The 22090-nt window shown below is 37.4% G+C and overlaps 1 protein-coding gene and 1 long non-coding RNA gene across 3 annotated transcripts in view; one reads left to right on the plus strand and one right to left on the minus strand.

The window, feature by feature from the left end:
- The window catches only part of ube2d4 (ubiquitin-conjugating enzyme E2D 4 (putative)), a 57483-nt gene that overhangs the window by 24436 nt on the left and 10957 nt on the right, over window positions 1–22090 (plus strand). The window contains exons 2-4 of one of the 2 annotated variants that reach the window (XM_028799320.2): window positions 12269–12332; window positions 17936–17967; window positions 18069–18146. In XM_028799320.2, coding sequence (XP_028655153.1) covers window positions 12269–12332; window positions 17936–17967; window positions 18069–18146 — 174 coding nt within the window. Of the gene's footprint in view, window positions 1–12235; window positions 12333–17935; window positions 17968–18068; window positions 18147–22090 lie in introns of those variants that run through there. The other variant, XM_028799313.2, reaches the window with a different exon arrangement.
- On the minus strand, window positions 19542–21430 carry LOC127526027 (uncharacterized). Its single transcript, XR_007933658.1, has 2 exons — window positions 21244–21430; window positions 19542–19652 (listed from the first exon to the last, which is right to left on the minus strand). It is a non-coding gene; the product is annotated as an uncharacterized LOC127526027 (long non-coding RNA).

Consider the following 22090-nt stretch of genomic DNA (forward strand, 5'->3'; position numbering starts at 1 on the left):
AAAAGATTAATCGTGCAGCCCTAATATGGTCACATTAATCAGTGTTCAGTTCAACTTAATTTATATAATAATGGACAGGTGTGTTGTGAAGTGCTAGTTATCACCCTGTTAGTTTGTGTCTTTAAAGTTTGTTGTGTGTTCAGAGAAGAAAATTCTGAAATTGACTTCTGAGGGCAGATGAAAAGGTCACATGAGTCATCTTGAGGAAGTGGGCTCAGGTTGGCAGTTGGAGTTAAGTGCTGTGAGAAAAGCCATGTCACAAAAGGGGTCTGAAGCTAGAAATTAAGTGAATAAAAATATCTGTTTAACTGTCCTTCTGTCCAAAGATATCACCCCTGTCCAAAGATATCACCCCTGTCAAGAGTAGAAGGCCCAGTTTGAAAGCAAGAAAGGTTATGTAGGAAAAAATCCAAAACATTAAACCAAACAGTGAATGAATATTACTGAAGCTATGGAGCACAGCACTACAGTCTTAATTAATGAATTATTATTATTATTATTATTAAAGGGTAGCATGCCCTTTTTATAACACGTTTTATACAAGAAAGGAGATGCTACCCTACTGAAAGCAGCCTCTGAAAAGATGTTTATGTTGAGCGCTTTTATCATCTAAACAATGTGCATAAGCAATTAAAAAAGCAAATAAATGTAAAAGCTGTTGAATATAAATCTAGACACAGTATACTCCCACTATATAATGCACTAGTAAAGCCACATTTGGAGTATTGTGTGCAGTTGTCATCACCACATAATATGAAGGACATAACAGCAGTTGAAGCTGTGAAGAAGAGAGCACCCAGTTGTATCCCAGGACATGTTATACTCTGACAGACTCTGAGAATTAAACCTGTTGTAGTCTTGAGCAGAGGAAACTGTATGGGGACCTGGTTCAGGTCTTCAAAATTCTCAGAAGATATTGACAAAGTAGATCTGTCAGAATTCATTCAACTTAAGGGTGAGTCATGCATGTGATTGGAGCGAATGTTGATGGATTAACAATCTCCAAGGCACTCCACAAAAAAGTATTTTATGAAAGGGCAACATGAAGGAAAACACTGGGAATGTGGAACAAACTGTCAAGAGGTGTTGTTGAAGCAGAATCCTTGACAACATTTAAAAAACATCTGGATGAGATATTGGGGCAGTTTAGATATCAGCTAAACAAATGGGCTTGATGGACTGAATAGTCTCTTCACATGTCAAATTTCTTATTTTCTATGAATTCATGGCTATTTGAGAAAAAAAAAAAAAAAAAAAAAACACAGTTTAAAGCCTGTATAAAGGTTCCTCTCTCTCACCTGGTTTTACTTACACTTTTGTTCTTATGATCACTGTGTGTTGTGAACATTCCCAAGAGCTATTAATATAGTTTAGTGCCTTTGCCTGTCTTGAATGTGTGTATGTGTGTTTATTTACATGCTTTAAATCATAGATTACTTTCACTTTGAAACATGAAATGCATTTATATTTTCCATGTTTGAGGGGAACAAAAAGCAAATTAATTCATGGCTCATACAAATGGAATATATTTGAAAAACAAAAATAAATTAAACTAAATGTGACAGTTATCAGACTAACCATAAACAGTTTCAGCAATCTTTGGGAAAAGGACTGCTAAATCTCAAAGGAGTAAGATGCTCCTCACATAACATATGTTCACACTCCCGCTCTGCTTCTTTTAATTTTTTGCATTGCTGGCTGACCTATATTTAGATGTGAGATGGAGTCAATGTGGATTTGTGTGCATGCGCAAAAATGGTGTGCCATGCTGGTCATACCAGGGTTGTACTCCTGGGTCTCAAAATAGCTTGGCTTGATATGGAGGGTTCCTCTCAGTGAGCAGAGTTTGACTAGTGTTTAATCAGCATGAACTGTTCAGATTTGAAGCTGAATGTAGCATATTCATACTTTAATTATTACATTTATAGAAATTGACAAGCAAGAATATTATTGTTCACTTTTATTTGTCAATTTATTTAAAGCATAATTCATAAAAATACAACTAAAGTTATTATCACATAGTTATCATTAGAGACTTGCTGTGATAACAGGACAGATAATTTATCCTTGAGCATAAGGCTAATTAAATAATGTAAGAGGCTATAAATAAATAAAACTTGGCTTATTTAATAAAATGCTAATTTATTCTTGAGATTTATTAGAAAATTCGTGTTGCACTTGCATTTTCTGCTGGCTTGCTGCTCTGAGAATGCAGCCCACTAGTCCAGTGCTGTTTTAGTAACATATTTTTCTTTGCATCTGCACCACTAAATACATGATACATAATAACATGATGATAAACTAAGTTAAATGCAAGACTTTTCCATATCAGTCTATTAGTGTGTTGCATGAAAAGAAATTACATTTCACGGATGGTATTTGAGGCAGATGGTGCTGAACTTGTTGAAATATGATAGATGTTTGTGTAGTGTTTAGTGGTTGTAAAAAATACACATACAATGTCTTAAAAAGTACAAACACATTAAAAACACCCCAGTTCTATTTTTACATTTTAATTCCCATATTCAAAACTTGTAATATATTAAAGTAAGATTCTTCCAAATGTGTACATCAAGTCAGATCAAAATAAACAAATGGAAAATCTTTTAATAATGTGCTGAAAGGGAAAAGTCAAAACTGTGAGATTTAAAAAGTATTCATAATATTTGTAAATATAAGGTTAGCTTAGCTCAGGCACAGAGACCAACTCACCCAATTTGTTGATGGTCTCAACCTGACGGATCACCTGTTCTCAATTAATTTATGAGTATGAATTCTCGCCTGTTTCATTGAGGTCTATGTTAGACCTTGTCTGTTTCCAATATGCAAATCAAAATGAAAACAAAAAAAAAACATAAGACAGGCAAATAATTATATATAATCCCTTGAGATTCTCAGGTTTATAATTTGTGGATCTGCCCATTTGCTGGTTTGTCATCAATAACTTAATGGAAGTTAAGCAGAACTCCGCAGATGGCGCTGTAGCAGCGCTACTTAAACGGACTGCAAATCCAAGCAACCCCAGGAGTACTACATTGTAGGGCTGGGTGTTAGAGGTGGGCGCTAGTTTTAAAATTGAGCCATAAAAATCCAGCAGTGTTGCAGATGGTGGTGTCGTTTTGTTTCAGCACTTCACTGCACAATTGGACTACAGTTACACCCATTGGTTTCAGTTTTCTCTGGATTTATGTCCTTGTGTGTGATTTTTGTCTGGATTGGAAAACATTTTCTGGAAGCACTCCCATGGTAGGCTTCATGGTAGGACAAACCTTTACACAACTTTCAGGATTCTGTTCACAAGGGATTTCATTTCATAACTATACCATCATCATCTGCATCTTCGAAACTGGACTATGTTGTGAGTGTTAATCATTTATGATTTTGTGCTTAGCATTTTGTTGGATTTCTTTTCATTTCTGTAATATTAATAATTTTGCAAGGGTTAACTGTATACAGGAACACAGATCTGGAGAAGGGTGCAAGACTGTCTCAAAGGAATAAAATATTTTTTGGAGCCTCAGTGCAGTCCTTCATACAAAAGAGGAAACAAATAAACTACAGCCACACTACCTTAGTAAGGCGAGTCACCGAACAACAATGGCATTTGAGAGGCTACTATGACTCTAATTGTCACTTTGACTGAGTCAGTGCCTGTGAATGGAGAGGATGTTGATGGCTTGACAATCTCCAAGGCACTCAACAAAAAGGTCTTTTATGAAAGGGCAACAAGAAAGAAAACACCTGGCCGAAAAGGAAAAAAAAAATAAAAACATGTTCTTACTCACAAAAAAAAAAATTAGCAATGCACCACATGGAAGATACTGCAAAGATGTGCCACAAAGTCTTTTTGTGATTTGTTTGGCTTGAACACAGAGTGGCATGTGTGCTAAGAATCTAACAGTGCACACCAGTCAGGTAAACCAATTCAGTAGTAAAATATTGTGCTGGAGGGCATGAATGGTAGTCTGGTCAAGATTGTGGGGAAGATGAATGCTGCACAATGCAGACAGATCTACCAGAAAATTTTAAATGGGGAAGAATGGACAATGACCAAAAGAATACTTTTTATTTTTTCAAAGCAGTAATCGAGTGGCTTAAAATGAAGTAGGTTGATGTCCTTGAGTTATCCTGATCGTAACAACAACCACAGTGTATTTCTTGTGTAGAAATATCACACAAGAAATATCTCAATGGGCTTTAACAGGCTCTAGTTTTAACAGCCCCCAAACCTAGACTCCATAAGAAGACATCCTATTAAACATTTGTGATGAGACTTTAAAAGTTCTATGCTTCCCAACTAACTTAGCACAGCCTGAGTAATGTTACAAGAGGGAGTGGGCAAATCTTGATTTATCACATTGTACAAAATTAATAGGGCTTAACAGACTGTTTGGAGTAATAGCTGTAAGAGGTGGTTCAACCAAATACTGAACAGATGGGATGAGTACTTACAAATAGGTGACATTTCAGTTTTTGGAATTTAAATTATTAATGGGTTTCTTTTTTGGGAAGCACTGAGAAAAAGAATGTTTCATTTGCCAATAAAAATTGGCAGACAAATTGATCATATTCCCAGGTTGTGACAGTCATTTATGGGAAAGAAATTGGTTTTGGTTACAGGAGCTGGGGCTGAATGAATTTTTAAAGGCACTGTATATACTTAACACTGTTAAGCTTTCTTGATCTAATTCAGAGTCATGGAAACTGCAAGGCTGTAAACAGTCCTGGAGAAGGCACTTGTACAGTCGTAGTAAAATAAATAAAACTTGCAAAACAAGTTGAGCAGAAGACGTCTTGTACAGTGGGTATAGAAAAAAATTACCTCCTTCGAAATATTCCCATTTTTTTTTTGCTTTACAGCCTTAAATGAAAGCACACACAAAAAGTATTTCTTCCCAGCTTTACTTACTCAATGCAACTTATAACATTCAAGTGAAAGGTATCACTGGTGCAGTTCAGAAAAATTATAAAAAATCAAAAACAAGACATACTGAGATTAATAAAGGATCACCCCCCCCAATTTCAATATTTTGTTGAACCACCTTTTGCTTTAATGACAGCCTTGAGTCATTTGGGATACTTCTCTATAAGCTTTGCACATCTAGATTGAGCAATATTTACCTACTCTTCTTTACAGAACTGTTCAAGTTCAGTCATATTGGATGGTGAGTGTTGGTGGATTGCTATCTTCAAATCCTTCCACAGATTTTTAGTGGGATTTAGGTCTGGGCTCTGACTGGGCCACAAGAGGACATTAACTCCTTCAGCCACTATGTGGTCAATTTTGCTGTGTGCTTCGGGTTGTTGTCATGTTGAAAGGTGAACATTCTGCCCATCTTCAAGTTTCTGGCATAGGGTAGCAGGTTTTCCTCAAGAATTTGACGGTATTTTGTCCCATCCATTTTTCCTTCTACCCTAACGAGAGCCCCAGGCCCTGCGGCAGAGAAACACCCCCACAACAAAATGCTGCCACCTCCATGCTTTACTGTAGGTATGGTGTGTTGTGGATGGTGAGCTGCATTGGATTTCTGGCAGGTGTACCGTTTGATATTGAGGCCAAATAGTTCGATTTTGGTCTCATCTGACCATAAGACCTAAATCCACTTGGCATCAGAATCTTCAAGGTGCATTCTGGCAAAGTTCAAATGAGCCTTCATGTGACCTTTCTTGAGAAGTGGCTTTTTCCTTGCGACCCTCCCGAACAAGCTACAATTGTGGAGCACTTGTGAAATTGTTCTCACTTGCACACAATGACCACTCTTTGCCATAAAATCCTATAACTCCTTCAAAGTGGCCATTGGCCTCTTGGTAGCCTCTCTTACCAGTTTCCTCCTTGCTCTTCCATCCAGTTTGGGGGACGGCTGTGTCCAGGGATGGTCCTAGTAGTACCAAACACTTGCCACTTCTTTATTATGGACTTTACTGTGCTCCTTGGGATTGAGAAAGCCTTTGAGATATTTTTTGTATCCATCTCCTGCCTTATCTCTGTCCACAACTCTGTCCCTGAGATCTTTTCTCTGGGTATTGCAGTCTCCTACATTCTAAGGATGTGCATGTTGTGTGGGTTGACTGCATCTTTAAATTGGCCAGTTTGAATGAATGTGGGTGAATATGCAACAATAGCCTTCTACTCATTGAGACTATGCAGCAGAAATTGTGGGTGACAAAATGGATCAATTGATAAATGGATAGATGAAAGAAGATGCAACATTATGCTGTACTGATTATTGATACAATGATTAATGTTAAAGCTTTCAATGAACAAAGTCACATAAGCAGAAAACAAAAAAGTACATATCAAGTGGAAGAGCACTACACTCACTAACTAAAATACACTTTGAAATATTTGTGAACTATTTTTGGATATCATGTGTTACAATATGCATTCCCAACTTAGTAATCTACAGTATTTCAAAATTTCAGATTATGTATTTTTCAGCTTTTTATTGCTTAATAAAGTAACTTAATATTTAGCACAGAAATGATTTGTGTATTTATGCCATTTTCTAGCTACAGTCATGGCTGAAATTATTGGCACCCCTGGAATTTTCCTTGAAAATGCACCATTTCTCCCAGACAATTGTTGCAATTACAAATGTTTTGGTATACACGTTTTATTTCCTTTATGTGCATTGGAACAATACAAAAAAACAGAGAAAAAAAGGCCAAATCTGACATAATTTCATACAAAACTCAAAAACCGGGCTGGACAAAATTATTGGCACCCTCTACTTAATATTTGGTTGCACGCCCTTTGAAGAAAATAACTGAAATCAAGCGCTTCCTATAACCATCAACAAGCTTGTTACACCTCTCAACTGGAATTTCCGACCACTTTTCTTTTGAAAACTGCTCAAGGTCCCTCAGATTTGAAGGGCCTTCTCCCAACAGCAATTTTGAGATGTCTCCATAAGTGTTCAATCGGATTTAGATCCGGACTTATTGCTGGCCACTTCCGAACTCTCTAGCGCTTTGTTTTCAACCATTTCTGAGTGCTTTTAGAGGTATGTTTGGGGTCATTGTTCTGCTGGCACACCCATGACCTCTGACACAGACCCAGCTTTCTGACACTGGGCCCTACATTGCGCCCAAATATCTTTTGGTAGTCTTCAGATTTCATGATGCCTTGCACACAGTCAAGGCATCCAGTGCCAGAGGCAGCAAAACATCCCCAAAACATCTTAGAACTCCACCATGTTTGACTGTAGGTACTGTGTTCTTTTCTTCGTTGGCCTCATTCCGTTTTCTGTAAACAGTAGAATGATGAGCTTTACCAAAAGCTCTACCTTGGTCTCATCTGTCCATAAGACGTTCGCCCAGAAGGATTTTGGCTTCCTCAAGTACATTTTGGCAAACTCCAGTCTGGTTTTTTTTATGTTTCTGTGTCAGCAGTGGGGTCCTCCTGGCTCTCCTGCCATAGCGTTTCATTTCGTTCAGATGTCGACGGATAGTTAAAGCTGACACTGTTGCACCCTGAGTCTGCAGAACAGCTTGAATATGTTTTGAAGTTGATTGGGGCTGTTTATCCACCATTCGGACTATCCTTCATTGCAGTCTTTTATCAATTTTTCTCTTCTGTCCACGTCCAGGGAGATTAGCTACAGTGCCATGTGTTGTGAACTTCTTGATTATGTTGCGCACAGTGGACAAAGGAACATGAAGATCTCTGGAGATGGACTTGTAGCCTTGAGATTGTTGATATTTTTCCACAATTTTTGTTCTCAAGTCCTCAGACAATTCTCTGCTCTTCTTTCTGTTCTCCATGCTTAGTGTGGCACACTCAGACGCACAACAGAAAGGTTGAGTCAACTTTTCTCCATTTTAACTGGCTTCAGGTGTGATTGCTATATTGCCAGCACCTGTTTCTTGCCACAGGTGAGTTCAAACGAGCATCATATGCTTGAAATAAAACAATTTACCCACAATTTTGAAAGGGTGCCAATAATTTTGTCCGGCCCATTTTTGGAGTTCTGTGTGACATGATGTCAGATTTGGCTTTTTTTCTCTGTTTTTATGTGTTGTTCCAATGAACATAAAGGAAATAAACTTGTATATACAAAAAATTTGTAATTGCAATAATTTTCTGGGAGAAATAGTGCATTTTCTGGGAAAATTCCAGGGGTGCCGATAATTTCGGCCATGACTGTATGGCTATTAATTGTGCAACATTCTGTGCTTAGAACAACAAAGAAAATATTCTTCAGTTCCAGCAACTAAATTGATCATTAAATCAACAATTTCAATCAGAAATGAGATTTGTGCTGTGCCATATTAAATGCTTTCACAAAATAGAAGTTTTATCCAAAAACACATTTTTCTTTTATTGTTTGTTTCTTTATATTGATGCTGTTTCAATTACCGTAGCTTTGGAGAAAAAAAACTTTTTTTTTTTCTTTTTTTTTTTTGAGGAAAGCAGGTGGCAGTTGCTGTACTCACATACTCTGGAAAGTTACCAGTTAAGATGTCACACCTTCCCAATTTGTTCTGTTCATGCATATTCTGATAAGGTTTTGTAAAATTGCAAGGCCATTGTTGCTGCTTGATTCAGACAAAAAAAGCACTAGTTTTTTCATGACAATGAATATGTTTAGGAAACCTATTAGGTGTGTGTCACATTGCTTCACACAGAACACAAATGCAACAAACTGAAGCGAGGAGTCAGCATTAGTCACAGCTTAATGAAATTTGGTGACAAAATTATGTCTGTGTTATCCCTCTGGGAACAACTTGGTAGGGAATTTGTGTGAAATTTCCCAAAGGGAAGTGCATGTTTTCCATGCTTTCCTTAGCATGTGAACAAGCTTTCAAATTCTTTTACTCTTGATCCTTGCACTCAGTTTAATGCTGCTTTTTGTTTGTACTTATATGGTAATGAATTCATTGAAATACACAATTCAGACTGCGTTAACTGAATGCATTAGTCTTACCTTAGGCCAGGTTTATACTTCACACAACGCATGGTCCAGCAGACGCTCCTACTACGTAAGCGTTTTACTGTTTATACTTGCGTGCGTATTTTACGTAAATCTGGAAGAATCTACCAGGTGGCTGTGTGAGATATTATCACGGTGAGAACAGGTTCGGCTTCTCTATGTTGTGAATTGCTTGGAACACCCGTTAAATTCTGATGACACCTTACCTCTGAAAGGGATGTTTAATGATTAAATCCATCAATCCAGGGATATGTCCATTCCAGCAAGCATTGGGCATGAGGCAGAAACAATCTCTAGACGAGGCATCAGCTCATCGCAAGGTCGAATACAAGCACTCACACATACACTGGCATCATTTTAGTGTCACCAAATCTGCTTATCTTTGGAAGGAAACCCAGCAGGAAAACATGCAAACTCCAGGCAGGGAATACCTGTGAGACAGCAGCGCTACTGCTCCGCCACAGTGTCACCCCCATGTGTGTAATTATTAACAGTATTCATTATTTAAACGAAATTAACGATTTATCTGCAAACTGTAACATACATACTTTAATGCATTTCATCATGAAAGTGATATCAAGTATAAATCTAAGGATTCTAAATGTGCAGAGAGTTGGCATATCGTACATTTAATATGTTCTGTGTGGTGATTGCTGCTGTCAGGTCAGGAGGAAGCCCCAGAAAAAAAGAAGGCACAAAAGATGGTATGTGAGACTTTTAAAATGTATTGTGTCATTACAATCGGGAATATGCGTATTGTGTCATTACAATCGGGAATATGCGACGCTTGAATATAAAAGCACCACTAATGCATCTGTATGTCACCATTTTGCTTCACCACATCGAACCATTCATTAAACATCGAAGCACGCACATCGATCCCGGAGGATCCTCAAAGCAGCATTCTGTCACATGTAGGTAGTAAACAGAGACTCTGACGTCACATTCCAACTTTTATTACATTACGCCCCCTGACTTTTTGCTGGTACTGACGCGTTAATTTCTGAGGGCCTTCTCGGAGGACGCGTCAAATGAACGCTGGGAATGTGTGGCAGCCATGATGCGTGCGTGTACACGTTGTGAGCATGAAGTATAAACGAGCCCTTAGAATGTCACAGCTGTGAATGCTGCTTCCTCACAGTGTCATGAGATTGGGTTCAAATCTGGCCCAGTTAATCAGAAACTTTAAACTGGCCAAATGTAGGTGAATCTGTATGGCAGTGTGGGTTTGCCTGGTAAGGGAATGTTGTCGCATCTAGGATTAGCTCCTACCATGCAGACAGCACTACCTGGATAGAGTCCAGCCTTCTGTGAACATACAAATGAATTATGTAGTTTGTTATCCAAATGTAGTGTGCAACCATTTTCAAAAGCCTAGGATTTGTGCACATTTTAAATGTTGCAAATATTTTTTTAAATTCAGTACCCAAATTTGTTTTGTTAAACATAATAAAGTAACATTTAACTTAGAGTGATAAAAATTATTTATTTCATCAGAGCTACAGAAAAGTGGACCAACCTGTATATTTATTAAAATCATTAATTACCAAAAAAATGTGTGAAAAATACAAGTTGTATAATTTTGCAAATTAGTTGCAAAAGACACAAATTGAGTTATAATTTCTTAGCGAGCAGTTGCGGGTAATGCACTAAATAAATATATATATGTTCTCCTATTAAAAAAGTTTCCATTAAGTGTGTTCATGTTGCATATAATCATAGGCTGGCAGTATTTTTGCTATTAATTTTTAAATTTTAAGAAAAACAATATAGAGAAACAAATTACTTTAAACCTTTTAATTTTCAGAACTCCTCAAGTTTATCAGAATTTCTGTTAGAATACATGGCTGTGTAAAAGATTGGGTGGGGATGTTTCAACATAGCAAAGCAAGGTATATAGTTGGTGATTCAAACCAAATGATTTTGCTTTACAGTTGTAGGAGAGTCAGGAAAGGAACCTTTTCCCTCACTGTTCACGAAGAATGAGTATACTGAGGGAGTTGGTATCTTGGCTTGACTGTCACATCACACCTTACAACTCTGAGTCAGACAGCATGTCCCACTTAAAGTCTGCAGTTGTTAGACTTTGCCACATTGAGAATGTCAGATTGCTGGAAATGATGGACTGAATGACTTCCTTGCTGCTTCTTAGCACAGTGTTACATTTTCTGCTGCACAGAATGTATCACAAGTCTCATGCATTTTGGCAGCTATTTAACTTGGAGGATCTTTTTTCTTTCTCCACTCTGTGATGGTATGACAAGATCTTAAAGAGATACAGTATTTGTGCTGGTTCCAGACTTCATGAGCCTCTCTTCTATTAGTGTGGTCCAGAACCCCTATTTTCATTTGTTTCTTCAAGCCACCATTGTTGTTCTTTTTCTTGCTTGACTTCATCTGTGCTTAGCTGTAAAGCACTGTGACTGAGTTGCAGAGGATGTCACATTATATTATTGGTAGTACCACAGCTATCTATGACGTGCTAAGGTTATGTAAATGAAAGATACGACTGGAAATCACGACTGGAAAAATAATGTAATGTTACTGGGGCAATTTTTGCACTTACTTAGCCCCAATGTTTATCACTGTTAGATTATTTATTTTGACTAGCAGAAGTTAGATAAGCTAAAGTGACCTGTCAAGTAAATTGTTGTTACAGCTAAAGTAGGCTATTTATACACCACATTTATTTATTTTTTTCCTTAGATTCCCACATGGATGAGCATGTTTTGTCAGTAAATGATGAAAGTCACTTACAAATTAAACTAGAAAAAACCCTTTGTGGTTTATTTAATTCATGACTCTTTTTCTCATTTCATACAATAGTCTCACACTACAAATGCTACAGCATAATAGTTTTTTATGTTACCTCAAAAATATGAACTTGATAAATCTGTGGTCCTGTGATGAGTTGGCATCTTGTCCATAGTTGTTTCCTGCCTTATGGCTGGTGCTACCAGGATAGTCTTTGGTCCCCTCAGATCTTGAATTGAATTAAGCAAGTCTGAGAATGTAATGCTATGTAAGCAGAGTAGGAACCAAATCTTCCATGACCACTCGAGAGATATAATCCCTCTATCGTATCCTTCCACTGTTCTGATAGTGATCAAAATAAATGGCAAATTATAAATGAGAACATATTGGTTCTTTCTGTGAAAATGTATCAACTGTCCTTTTTTTAAAAAATAAATAAATAAATAAAATTAAACAATACTATTACACTAAATAATAACTCCACATCATTGTATAATGATGTCCCATTGTATTTCATTTCTCTAAGTTTGCCATCAAGACTGTATCAAATGTCTCAAAGAAGAATTTTTTTTTCTCGACAGGAGCTTACAGACTTACAAAGAGATCCTCCTGCACAGTGTTCTGCTGGACCAGTAGGAGACGACTGTGAGTAGAAATTTTAAAAAGTGAAATTACTTACTTGAAATATATTGTTGTTTTTCAGTCACAAAAACATGTTGTGGAAAACACAGTTTTGCAGGCAACTATTAAGATAATGCAGCCCATAAATAAAACAGATTTTGTTGTATTTGAATTTATCAGTTTGTTATTTAATGCATGCAATTTCTTTGTACATATCTATACAACAAACAATAAATTTGTTGTAAGAGTGTCCAGTATTAAATCACACTGTGAAATTGCATTTGCACTTAATGTAAGCATCAGTTGTATCTGAGTATGTATAATCATCTGTCTCAAATGAAAGTAGGAATCAAATACTGTTTTTTGTGTTTCTTTTGGAGGCTAGGAGTATCAAAATGTCTTCATACCTTTAATCTTCCAGACACAATTTTTCATATACCTTTAATCTGGGAATTACCATTCCATTATTCTGAGAATTCACTGACTTTTTCAAATAATGACATCCTAATAAATATGCATGTTTGTGCTGCCTAATGTAAGTCAAACTATCATAAAATCAAATCTCATTTATCTAAAGAATTTGTTCTATGTGATACACATAGAAACTCATAATTAAATGTCTTTTATTTCCTTCTGATGTCTTGACTTTAAAAGTTAACGATTATTGGTGTATTTGAAATGCTGGATAGTCTACTAAATAGTAATTTTCTATAGCTACAGACATCTTATTGTAAAACTTCAAAAAGCCATATGTTCAAATTTACATTTCAAAAGACATTTACATTAGCAATCAGTGCCATCTGTATTACCAAGTAAACAACAGAGATTCAGTTATATTCCTTGGTATTTCTTATTACAAAACTATTTCAAAAATATTATTAGCAGAACTTTGCTTGTATTATAGGTAATAATTAATTTGTCATTTTTATTACAATAATGTACTGTACAAAATAACTTTGTTTAATAATTATTCAGTGCCACAAAGTATTTGCCACTAAACACCAAATCTGGGATGTTTTGATTTTTTTTTTTTTGGTTACTGTACAGAATCTTATTATATTATTTTGGTGTTTTTTGTGTAGCACTCTTCACTAAGTACAGACTCATTGTGCATTGTAGCTGTAAATAAGTGTAAGTGATAAATTATTAAGCTTTGTGACATAAACCACAGTAATTACATTAAACACATAGTAAACCCAAATTGCACCTATGATTACAAAAAAAAAAATATAAAGTGCAATAACATTGTAATTGAGATATGGCTCATTGACCATAAAGTCAGTCAGCAGCATTCCTTGAGAAAATAAACATGTGGGTATCTGTCACAGTTCTTATGACATGGGCTAGCTGGCATTTTACTATACCTAGACATTCTAAAAATAAAAAGTTTGAATCCCTGTATTATAGCTGAATCCCAAACTATCTGATGTCACAATGCATGAGTATTGATAGTAACTTTGGAAGTATTGCAGTTAAGGATGAGCAAACCTCTCTTGACTCTGCTTTGCCACAGATTTGTCAAATTCACAGAAATATTTGGGAATTTAGACGAGTTCTGCGATATGTATTAAAGTCTATAAGGATCAAGGAACTGAACTAGTTTTGAGTGGATTATTATGAAGCAGTTTCAGTTTAGGTGTCCCTGTGGTCTAGGGAAGCATCTGCCCACTATGCTGTAGTGATTACAGTATTGTGGCCAAAAAAAGTGACCTGAGCTGTGAGGCAGCAGTACTAACCATAGCACCACTGTATCTCAAATAACAAAAAACGCAGGCGGAATGTTAACCACAAACAAAAAACAAATGGCCACAAACTGGCAAAAAGTAATTAAAAAACATATTTCTCATTGTGCTGTTGTGCCCATACAGTTACAGTTTTGGGGGCACACATTGGCCGTGCTCAGCAGTGACAGTGTGGGACTGGCTTGTTCCATTCATTGAAGTTGTGTGTCCATGCAGGTGGCACGTCTTTTTTGGTTTCTGATCTGTCTGTGGAGATGCTTTGCACTTTTGTTATCCATCAAGAAGATAGAAAAGCTTTGTAAATAGTAGCAAATCTTTCATCATCTAGATCTTACTTGGTTTCATGTGTTTTCTGACTCTTGTTGGGAAACTTTTGTGACCCCTTTAAGACTTGTTTTGATTGATAGCGCTGCCTCGGTATTATGCGTGTATTCTGTCGGCATATGAAATTAGCCATGCCAATATGGCAGGGAGTGAGTGAGCATATAGGTATTAGAGTTGTACACTTAGTGGCTGTACTCATAATATTCCCATTATGGCACAGTTCAAATGGAAATACTGTTTTTTTTAATGCATGTGGGTGCAAATCCCTTTGGTGTACATATCAGGTAGTGAAGCATATCGGGTATTGATGTAAAATGTGAGGTGGAATACACTTTTATGCATATGTGAATGTTCTGTGCATGGTTGGTACACCTGGCCTTAAAAATCATCATGACTCATGGGGGAAATAAAAGTTTGTCTACGTCGGTCGCATGGTGAAATTACAGGAAATGTTTGGTAAACAAGGTCACTGGTGAATACAGCACATTCGTTGTGAGAAACGTTTACGTGAATTTTGCTGATCTACACTTATAGCAGTGACAAGAAGTACCACAGTGGAAAATTGAGAAGAGAAACTGAAACATGGGGGGAGGGGGGTCAGTAAAAATTCCAAATGATTGCCATGCATTTATTTTTTAGAAAGTAATCAAGAGAATTCTGTTATGAATAGCTTAATTATTAAGTCTACTAAAGTAGTGAATCTTCAGCCTGGAATTTATTGCTGACATTTTTGGGGCATCATATATGCTAGCAGGCAGATCATTCCTCAACTTTGGAGCCCAGTAGCAAAAGATCGACTTTCTACAGTAGTTTTATTTATCTTTGGAACCTTAAGAAGTCTAAAACCTTAAGATTTTAAAGTATGTTTCTTTATGTATTCACAGATAAATGATTTGTTTGGGCACAACCATTTAAAGGTTTATATGTTAGAAGGAGGATTTTAGAATTTGCCCTTATTAATTCAATGGATTTGTATCTAATCCAGTTTAAAGCTGCATTATCCTTATCAATAAAACATTCAAATTGAGCCATTTTGCCACCAGTTTACATTAAAAGCATAGGCACTGATAATCTGGAAACAGATTAAGATTAACAAAAAATCAGATTTTAAAACTCAGGGAGCAACATAAAGGGGCATATCATAAAGGCAACAATAATGTAAAGGCATCTCAAAAACTCATAATATATTTCACAGTGTTTAAGCAGAGTAAAGCAAATTTTGAGCAGATGTGGCAAAGTCTAAAAGAAATAAACGGAACAGACACTTTCAAGTGTGGAAATGGTCATGGAGAGGTTTAAAAATGTTTACCTATAATGCAGGTCAGGCTGACCCTCAAATTTAGAAGCATAAAGAGAACTCCATTGTCATTCTGCAGTCTTTAATGTGAAAGACAAAATTTAACTCTCTCCTAAACTCTGCCCACCACCTCTTTTTACAGGCAACCTTTTGGCAGGTGAACTACATGAAAACGCCCATAAGTTAGCTAATACGTTGTCTAAAGAAGCATTACAAATTCATTACTATAATGCTTAGGAAAGTAAAGCCTGTAAAAAATACTTTTCAGACTCATATCCAAGTCAAGTGGGGACTGTAAGTTGGCCAAATTGACCAGATGACATGAAACTATTTTATTCTGATTATTTTCTGAACCTGTATGGAAGCTAGAATGCCCTTTGAAATTAAAGATGATGATTTCAAAGGAAGTACAGTAGTAATCCCTCCTCCATCGCGGGGGTTGCGTTCCAGAGCCACCCGCGAAATAAGAAAATCCGCAAAGTAGAAACCATATGTTTATATGGTTATTTTTATATTGTCATGCTTGGGTCACAGATTTGCGCAGAAACACAGGAGGTTGTAGAGAGACAAGAACGTTATTCAAACACTGCAAACAAACATTTGTCTCTTTTTCAAAAGTTTAAACTGTGCTCCATGACAAGACAGAGATGACAGTTCTGTCTCACAATTAAAAGAATGCAAACATATCTTCCTCTTCAAAGGAAACAGAGAGGAAAGCAAACAAATCAATAGGTGCTGTTTGGCTTTTAAGTATGCGAAGCACCGCCGGTACAAAGCTGTTGAAGGCAGCAGCTCACACCCCCTCCGTCAGGAGCAGGGAGAGAGAGAGAGACAGAGAAAAACAAAGTCAAAAATCAATACGTGCCCTTCGAGCTTTTAAGTTTGCGAAGCGCCGTGCAGCATGTCGCTTCAGGAAGCAGCTGCACACAGAAGGTAGCAACGTGAAGATAATCTTTCAGCATTTTTAGACGAGTGTCCGTATCGTCTAGGTGTGCGAACAGCCCCCCTGCTCACACCCCCTACGTCAGGATCAGAGAAAGTCAGCGCAAGAGAGAGATAGAGAAAGTAAGTTGGGTTTCTTCTCAGCCATCTGCCAATAGCGTCCCTTGTATGAAATCAACTGGGCAAACCAACTGAGGAAGCATGTACCAGAAATTAAAAGACCTATTGTCCGCAGAAATCCGCGAACCAGCAAAAAATCTGCGATATATATTTAAATATGCTTACATATAAAATCCGCGATAGAGTGAAGCCGCGATAGAGTGAAGCCGCGAAAGGCGAAGCGCGATATAGCGAGGGATCACTGTATTCACTAGTGACTGGAAACTACCAACAAAATATTTATTCTTCTTTGCTGCTACACTTCATGTACTGTATACAGCTACCATAATATACATGGTAAAGTATGTGGTTATGTAGTCTGACAACACAATGTAAAATAATTATTACTGTATGTGACTTATTAAAAAAAAGAGTAATATTTGAAATAGGATAATATATTTACTGGCCAAAAAGGACAAAAATAACAAACTCCCCTGTAAGAATTTGAGAAGTGCAAGAGATTGCTTCTACGTAGAATTTTTGTGTCTTGTGCTAGATGAAAAAGAAATGCAGCTCCCTTGAGAACAATGCACATCACTCTGGCCCACATCAAAATAAAAATCAGATGTTTCTTCCAAAAGATAAAATGATAGTTTAAGTCGGGAATAGTAAGTGAACATGAGAAGTTAGAAGAATGATTTACATGTGTACATGAGGACTACCAAGACACCAATTTACATTTCAACCCTTTTAACTGAGTTGATTCTTAAAAACGTGAATAACATTGAAAACTACTACTAAAACAAAAGGATCTCTACATTTAGTTTGTGCTAAAGTCTGTACGATAAATCTGCAGCCCAGTAAACTTCACAAAATACTCTACACACTCTGAACTATCTCCTCTTCGTTTGGAAAAGTAGAGAATCTTCTCCAAAGTTTCACTAATTGCCAGGCTTTTTCTATATGACATTTTTTTGGCATGTTGTTACATTTTATTATGCAGACTCAAATGGTACTAAACAGTCAGTAATTCAGGAACTTGTGAACTAAACACTTTAAACCTGCATTTTGTAAAAGTGTAACAGTTTTAATATAGTTACTGTATGGCTTTCTTATGAGGTTAGATGCAAAGTTATTATAATTCATATAATTCCATTTATTACATTGCATTTAGGTGCCCTCAAAAAATTACAATTTTTAAAAAAATTTTTATTATGTTTCAGTGTTTCACTGGCAGGCAACAATCATGGGACCGGTATGTATAGGTTTTCATTTATGTAGTTTTGGACACTTTGCTTTTTAGACCTACAGCAGAAGGCTAATTAGTGTGATCTGTGTTTCTTTTCCTTTCTTTAGAATGATAGCCCATACCAAGGTGGTGTGTTCTTTCTAACCATTCATTTTCCTACAGATTATCCTTTCAAGCCACCAAAGGTAGGTAATATCATGCTTTTTATCAGTTTTGCTTCCAATATTTTTAACTGCTAAAAACCCTGTTATAATTCAGAGTTTCCATTCCATCAGGAAAAATAGCTGAGCTCTCATAATTCATCTTTGAAGTAGCTTTCTTTATATTTATTTAATCCACAGCTAACTACACTATTTTTTCAGTGATGAAGTTATGACAGGATTGTTTTAGAGAAGAAACTGCAGACATGCAGTACAAAGCAGAGTGCCCAAGTACTTGCAGGTTTAGTTCACACAAGGGTCTTTCATATACTGAGCTTGGCTACAACACACCCTACAAGACCACCTCTTTCAAGGCTTCCTTTCCTGGGTGAGACCATGTGCTCTGGTGCCAGATGCTGAGCAAGCCCTTCACTGGACTTCTTTCTGTCATTAAAGATGTGACCTTTCATTACTGATCATCAGATGTAGGTGTTTCACCTTTATTCAGCTTGGCTAGTTTCTTTAAATTTCTTTATGATAGCTTAAATACTACATCTTGAAAATTCAGTATAATGTGCTATTTCTTATAGACTATTGCCTTATTAATTCATTTGTACTATTGGATATCTTCATACATACTTTACTCTCATTGATCAACTGCCTACTTTGTTTTCACTCCCTTTGCTTTGATTTGTCTTATATACACTAGCAGAGATGGATCAATCGATAGGCCACAGAACTGAGGTTCAGGTAGGAGAATCATCAGAATGTGTTAAGAACATGATCATAATATAAGGTGGTTTATATGATACATAAAGTGTCACTTGTTAATAGCAGGTTTGACCTGTCTGTGCTGCAATGCAGGTGTGCTCAGTACAGGATCAGGACCAGTTGGGTAATGTCCCTGATATAGCTAGTGTTGGTCAGTGTTCCCTCCACAAACACCAGGTGCAAACAAGCACTGTAGCTGATGGCAGTCCACAATATAATGCCCAGGGCAGACCCTTTGTGTTGTAGGTATAGAATGATGAATGTAACTGCTCACCAGGTCTCTTCTGGATATGTATATGACCATCACTCATTTCTAGGCAGAATCTTCATTAATCACTAAAGGGAAGACACCAGTACTGCCGTTTTTTCCTTCCTACAATCAGTCCATTTGAGGCACCACTAAAGGTATGTGTGGTTTTGATGATGAGTGAGTTGATGTCATGCCAGGGCAATGCATGGCCACAGAGCCGTTTTAAGAAGACAATTACATATGGTCTGTGTGGACACTTCTGGTGTAACAGTGGCTCTCATGCATGGCACAGTGGCTTTTCAATCTGTCACAGCCCCCTTCTGGTGTGCCAGTTTTGATGTATATTTATACATCTAGGCTGTCCCTGTGGAGGGAACACTATCCTACTTCACCAAGGCCCACCTTGTGAGCCTGCTTAGATAACATGAATAGTGCACAGTGATGTCTGCCAGGTAAGTACAAGGCTCCATATAGTGCTAGACAGCACACAGTAACAGAAACAACTGTTTTCATAATACTGTGAGTATCACCTATAGCAGGGGTGCCCAATACGATCAACCGGTAGGTCTAAAAGGTAGTGCAGGTAGATCGCATTGCATTCAAAAAAAAAATTTGAAATGTTAGTCTATCATATATCCTCCCTATGGCATTTGCCACTTGATTGACATACAGGGCGGCCAGTCTGAGATCTCTTTTCTTCTAACACATGGGTCATCCTGCATGCACGATCAAACGCGTGAGCTACTGCAAATCTCGGCCTAGTTAGCCTTCCAGTGTATATCGACTAAAGAAGGGATATGAAAAAAGAAATTGGTAGGGGGGTGCTGGACATGCGGAATGGGAAGAGGACCTTTTTTTCTCACAATGTCACAATCGAAGTGCATTTGTCTGATCTATCATTGTTATTCCAAAGAAGGAAAATGTGGAAAGGCACTTTCAAACTGTTCATAAAAACTACGAAACTAACTTCCTTCCAAAAAGTGATCTGAGAAAGAGAAAGGAGAGGGAACTAAAATCGCAGTTAATCGGACAGCCGTCATTTTTCACTCAGCTGAATTCAAAAGCAAAGGCAGACACACCGAAGCATCGTTCCAGGTGAGTCACTCGATCATTAAGCATAAGAAGTCCTTCCAAGATGGAGAGATGATAAAAGAGGCCTTCGTTGAGGCAGATGGCTAGGGAGAAATTCCTGCTGAGATTTCGAGACCCCTGGCCGGAGAAAAAGGAGTTTCTCCTTGTCATTAAACATACAGAATACAAGTAACTTAATAACGATCAATGGGTGCTAGACTTGGCATTTTTTTCCGATCTGACCAACATGTTGAATGAGCTTAATTTACAGCTGCAAGGAAAAGACAAAACCATGGTCAATATGATTATCTCAGTTAATGCTTAAAAACGAAAAATGCAACATCTGTCGTCAAAGCTGCAGCGCCTTGATTTGGGGAACATCCAAAACCTCACGTCAGAGCTGGAGACGCAATGGAAGGCATGTGCGCAACTTGACAGCATATGCTACACAGAGCAGATTGAGAATTGTCTGTCAGACTTTGCTTTACTTGAGCCAATCACTACATTTATGTGCTAACCATTTAGGGAAGATGTTGAGGGTGATTCACCCACATCAAAAATTGTAACACTGTTTCACCTAAAACTCCTCTACAGTGGAGGATGAGATTTTGATACTACAGGATGACATTCAGCTGAAGTCCAGGGCTCATGGACAGTTTTGGAACTTACTCACAGAGGAAAAGTTCCCATACATGAGGAAATGTGCTACCTCCTTGACTGCATTATTCGGCTCTACTTATTTATGCGAGTCAGCCTTTTCTCACATGAAGATTATTAAATCCAAATACTGTAGTGACCATAAATGTATTGAATTGTTATTGTGCCATAAAGGTTATTAAGTTATGCAAGGTACGACAGCATATATTTTATGTATAAAGTATACTCAAAAAAAAAAAAATATATATATAAAAAAAAAAAAAAATATATATATATATATATATATATATATATATATATATATATATATATCATTTTTAATGTAGGTAGATCATTTCGACCTGGTCATTTTAAAAGTAGCTCGCAAGCCGAAAAAGTGTGGGCACCCCAGACCAATAGACTGCAGTTGTATGACCTTTGTTGTACTCAGTATCTTTAGGGGTTGCTCCACTGATCTTAGGACTTTCTACCCTCTATCTTCATCCAAATGTATTACAGTGTTTCAAACTGGGTTCATTCTAGGTTCTCATTTTGCACTTTTCTCTAGTATGCGTATGTATACATACATCAGTATCAAACAGTCAGACTACATTGGGAAACATTGAGTTTACTTTTATTTGCTGGTCTTTTCTATGAAATTAAAAAATATTAGCTTTGGCTCTGTCAGGTCAGGTTGGGGAGCATTCACTGGTATAGCACGTTGCTGCATCCACCACACGATGAAACAGCTCAGGATCCTGGTTGGCAACCCCCAAGGCAGACAAGTGGTCCAGTCCCACCCCTCAGAAATGACCCTCTATCTGCCACAGCCAGGTGTTAACGTGGGCGTCCCCTTGGCCTGGTCCAGCCACTTGGGTCCTCAACAATGAGGATCCTGTGAGCCGGATCAACCTGGGGGAATTGCGCCATATGGCCATAGTCCTATAACTGTTGTTCCCTCACAATGCAGGTATTGTGCCTCATTTGGGACTCTGTGAGCAACCGCTCATTTAACACAAAGTCAAATCAGTGGTATCCAAGGATTCCCAGCACCGAATGAGCCCAGTCTTGATCTCAAGTCACTGGAGAGCATCCATGTCTCACAAACATATAGCAAAACAGGAGTTACCACAACTCTAAAGACTTGGACCTTTGTCCTTTTGCAAAGATATCGGGAGTACCACACACCCCTTTCCAGCGACCTCATGACCCCAATCCCCCTTTGTTCTCCCAATCTATCTACCGACTTCATAGGAAGAGT

This window comes from Erpetoichthys calabaricus, chromosome 1 (assembly GCF_900747795.2).
Source record: "Erpetoichthys calabaricus chromosome 1, fErpCal1.3, whole genome shotgun sequence".
In the NCBI taxonomy this organism is placed as follows: Eukaryota; Metazoa; Chordata; class Cladistia; order Polypteriformes; family Polypteridae; genus Erpetoichthys; species Erpetoichthys calabaricus.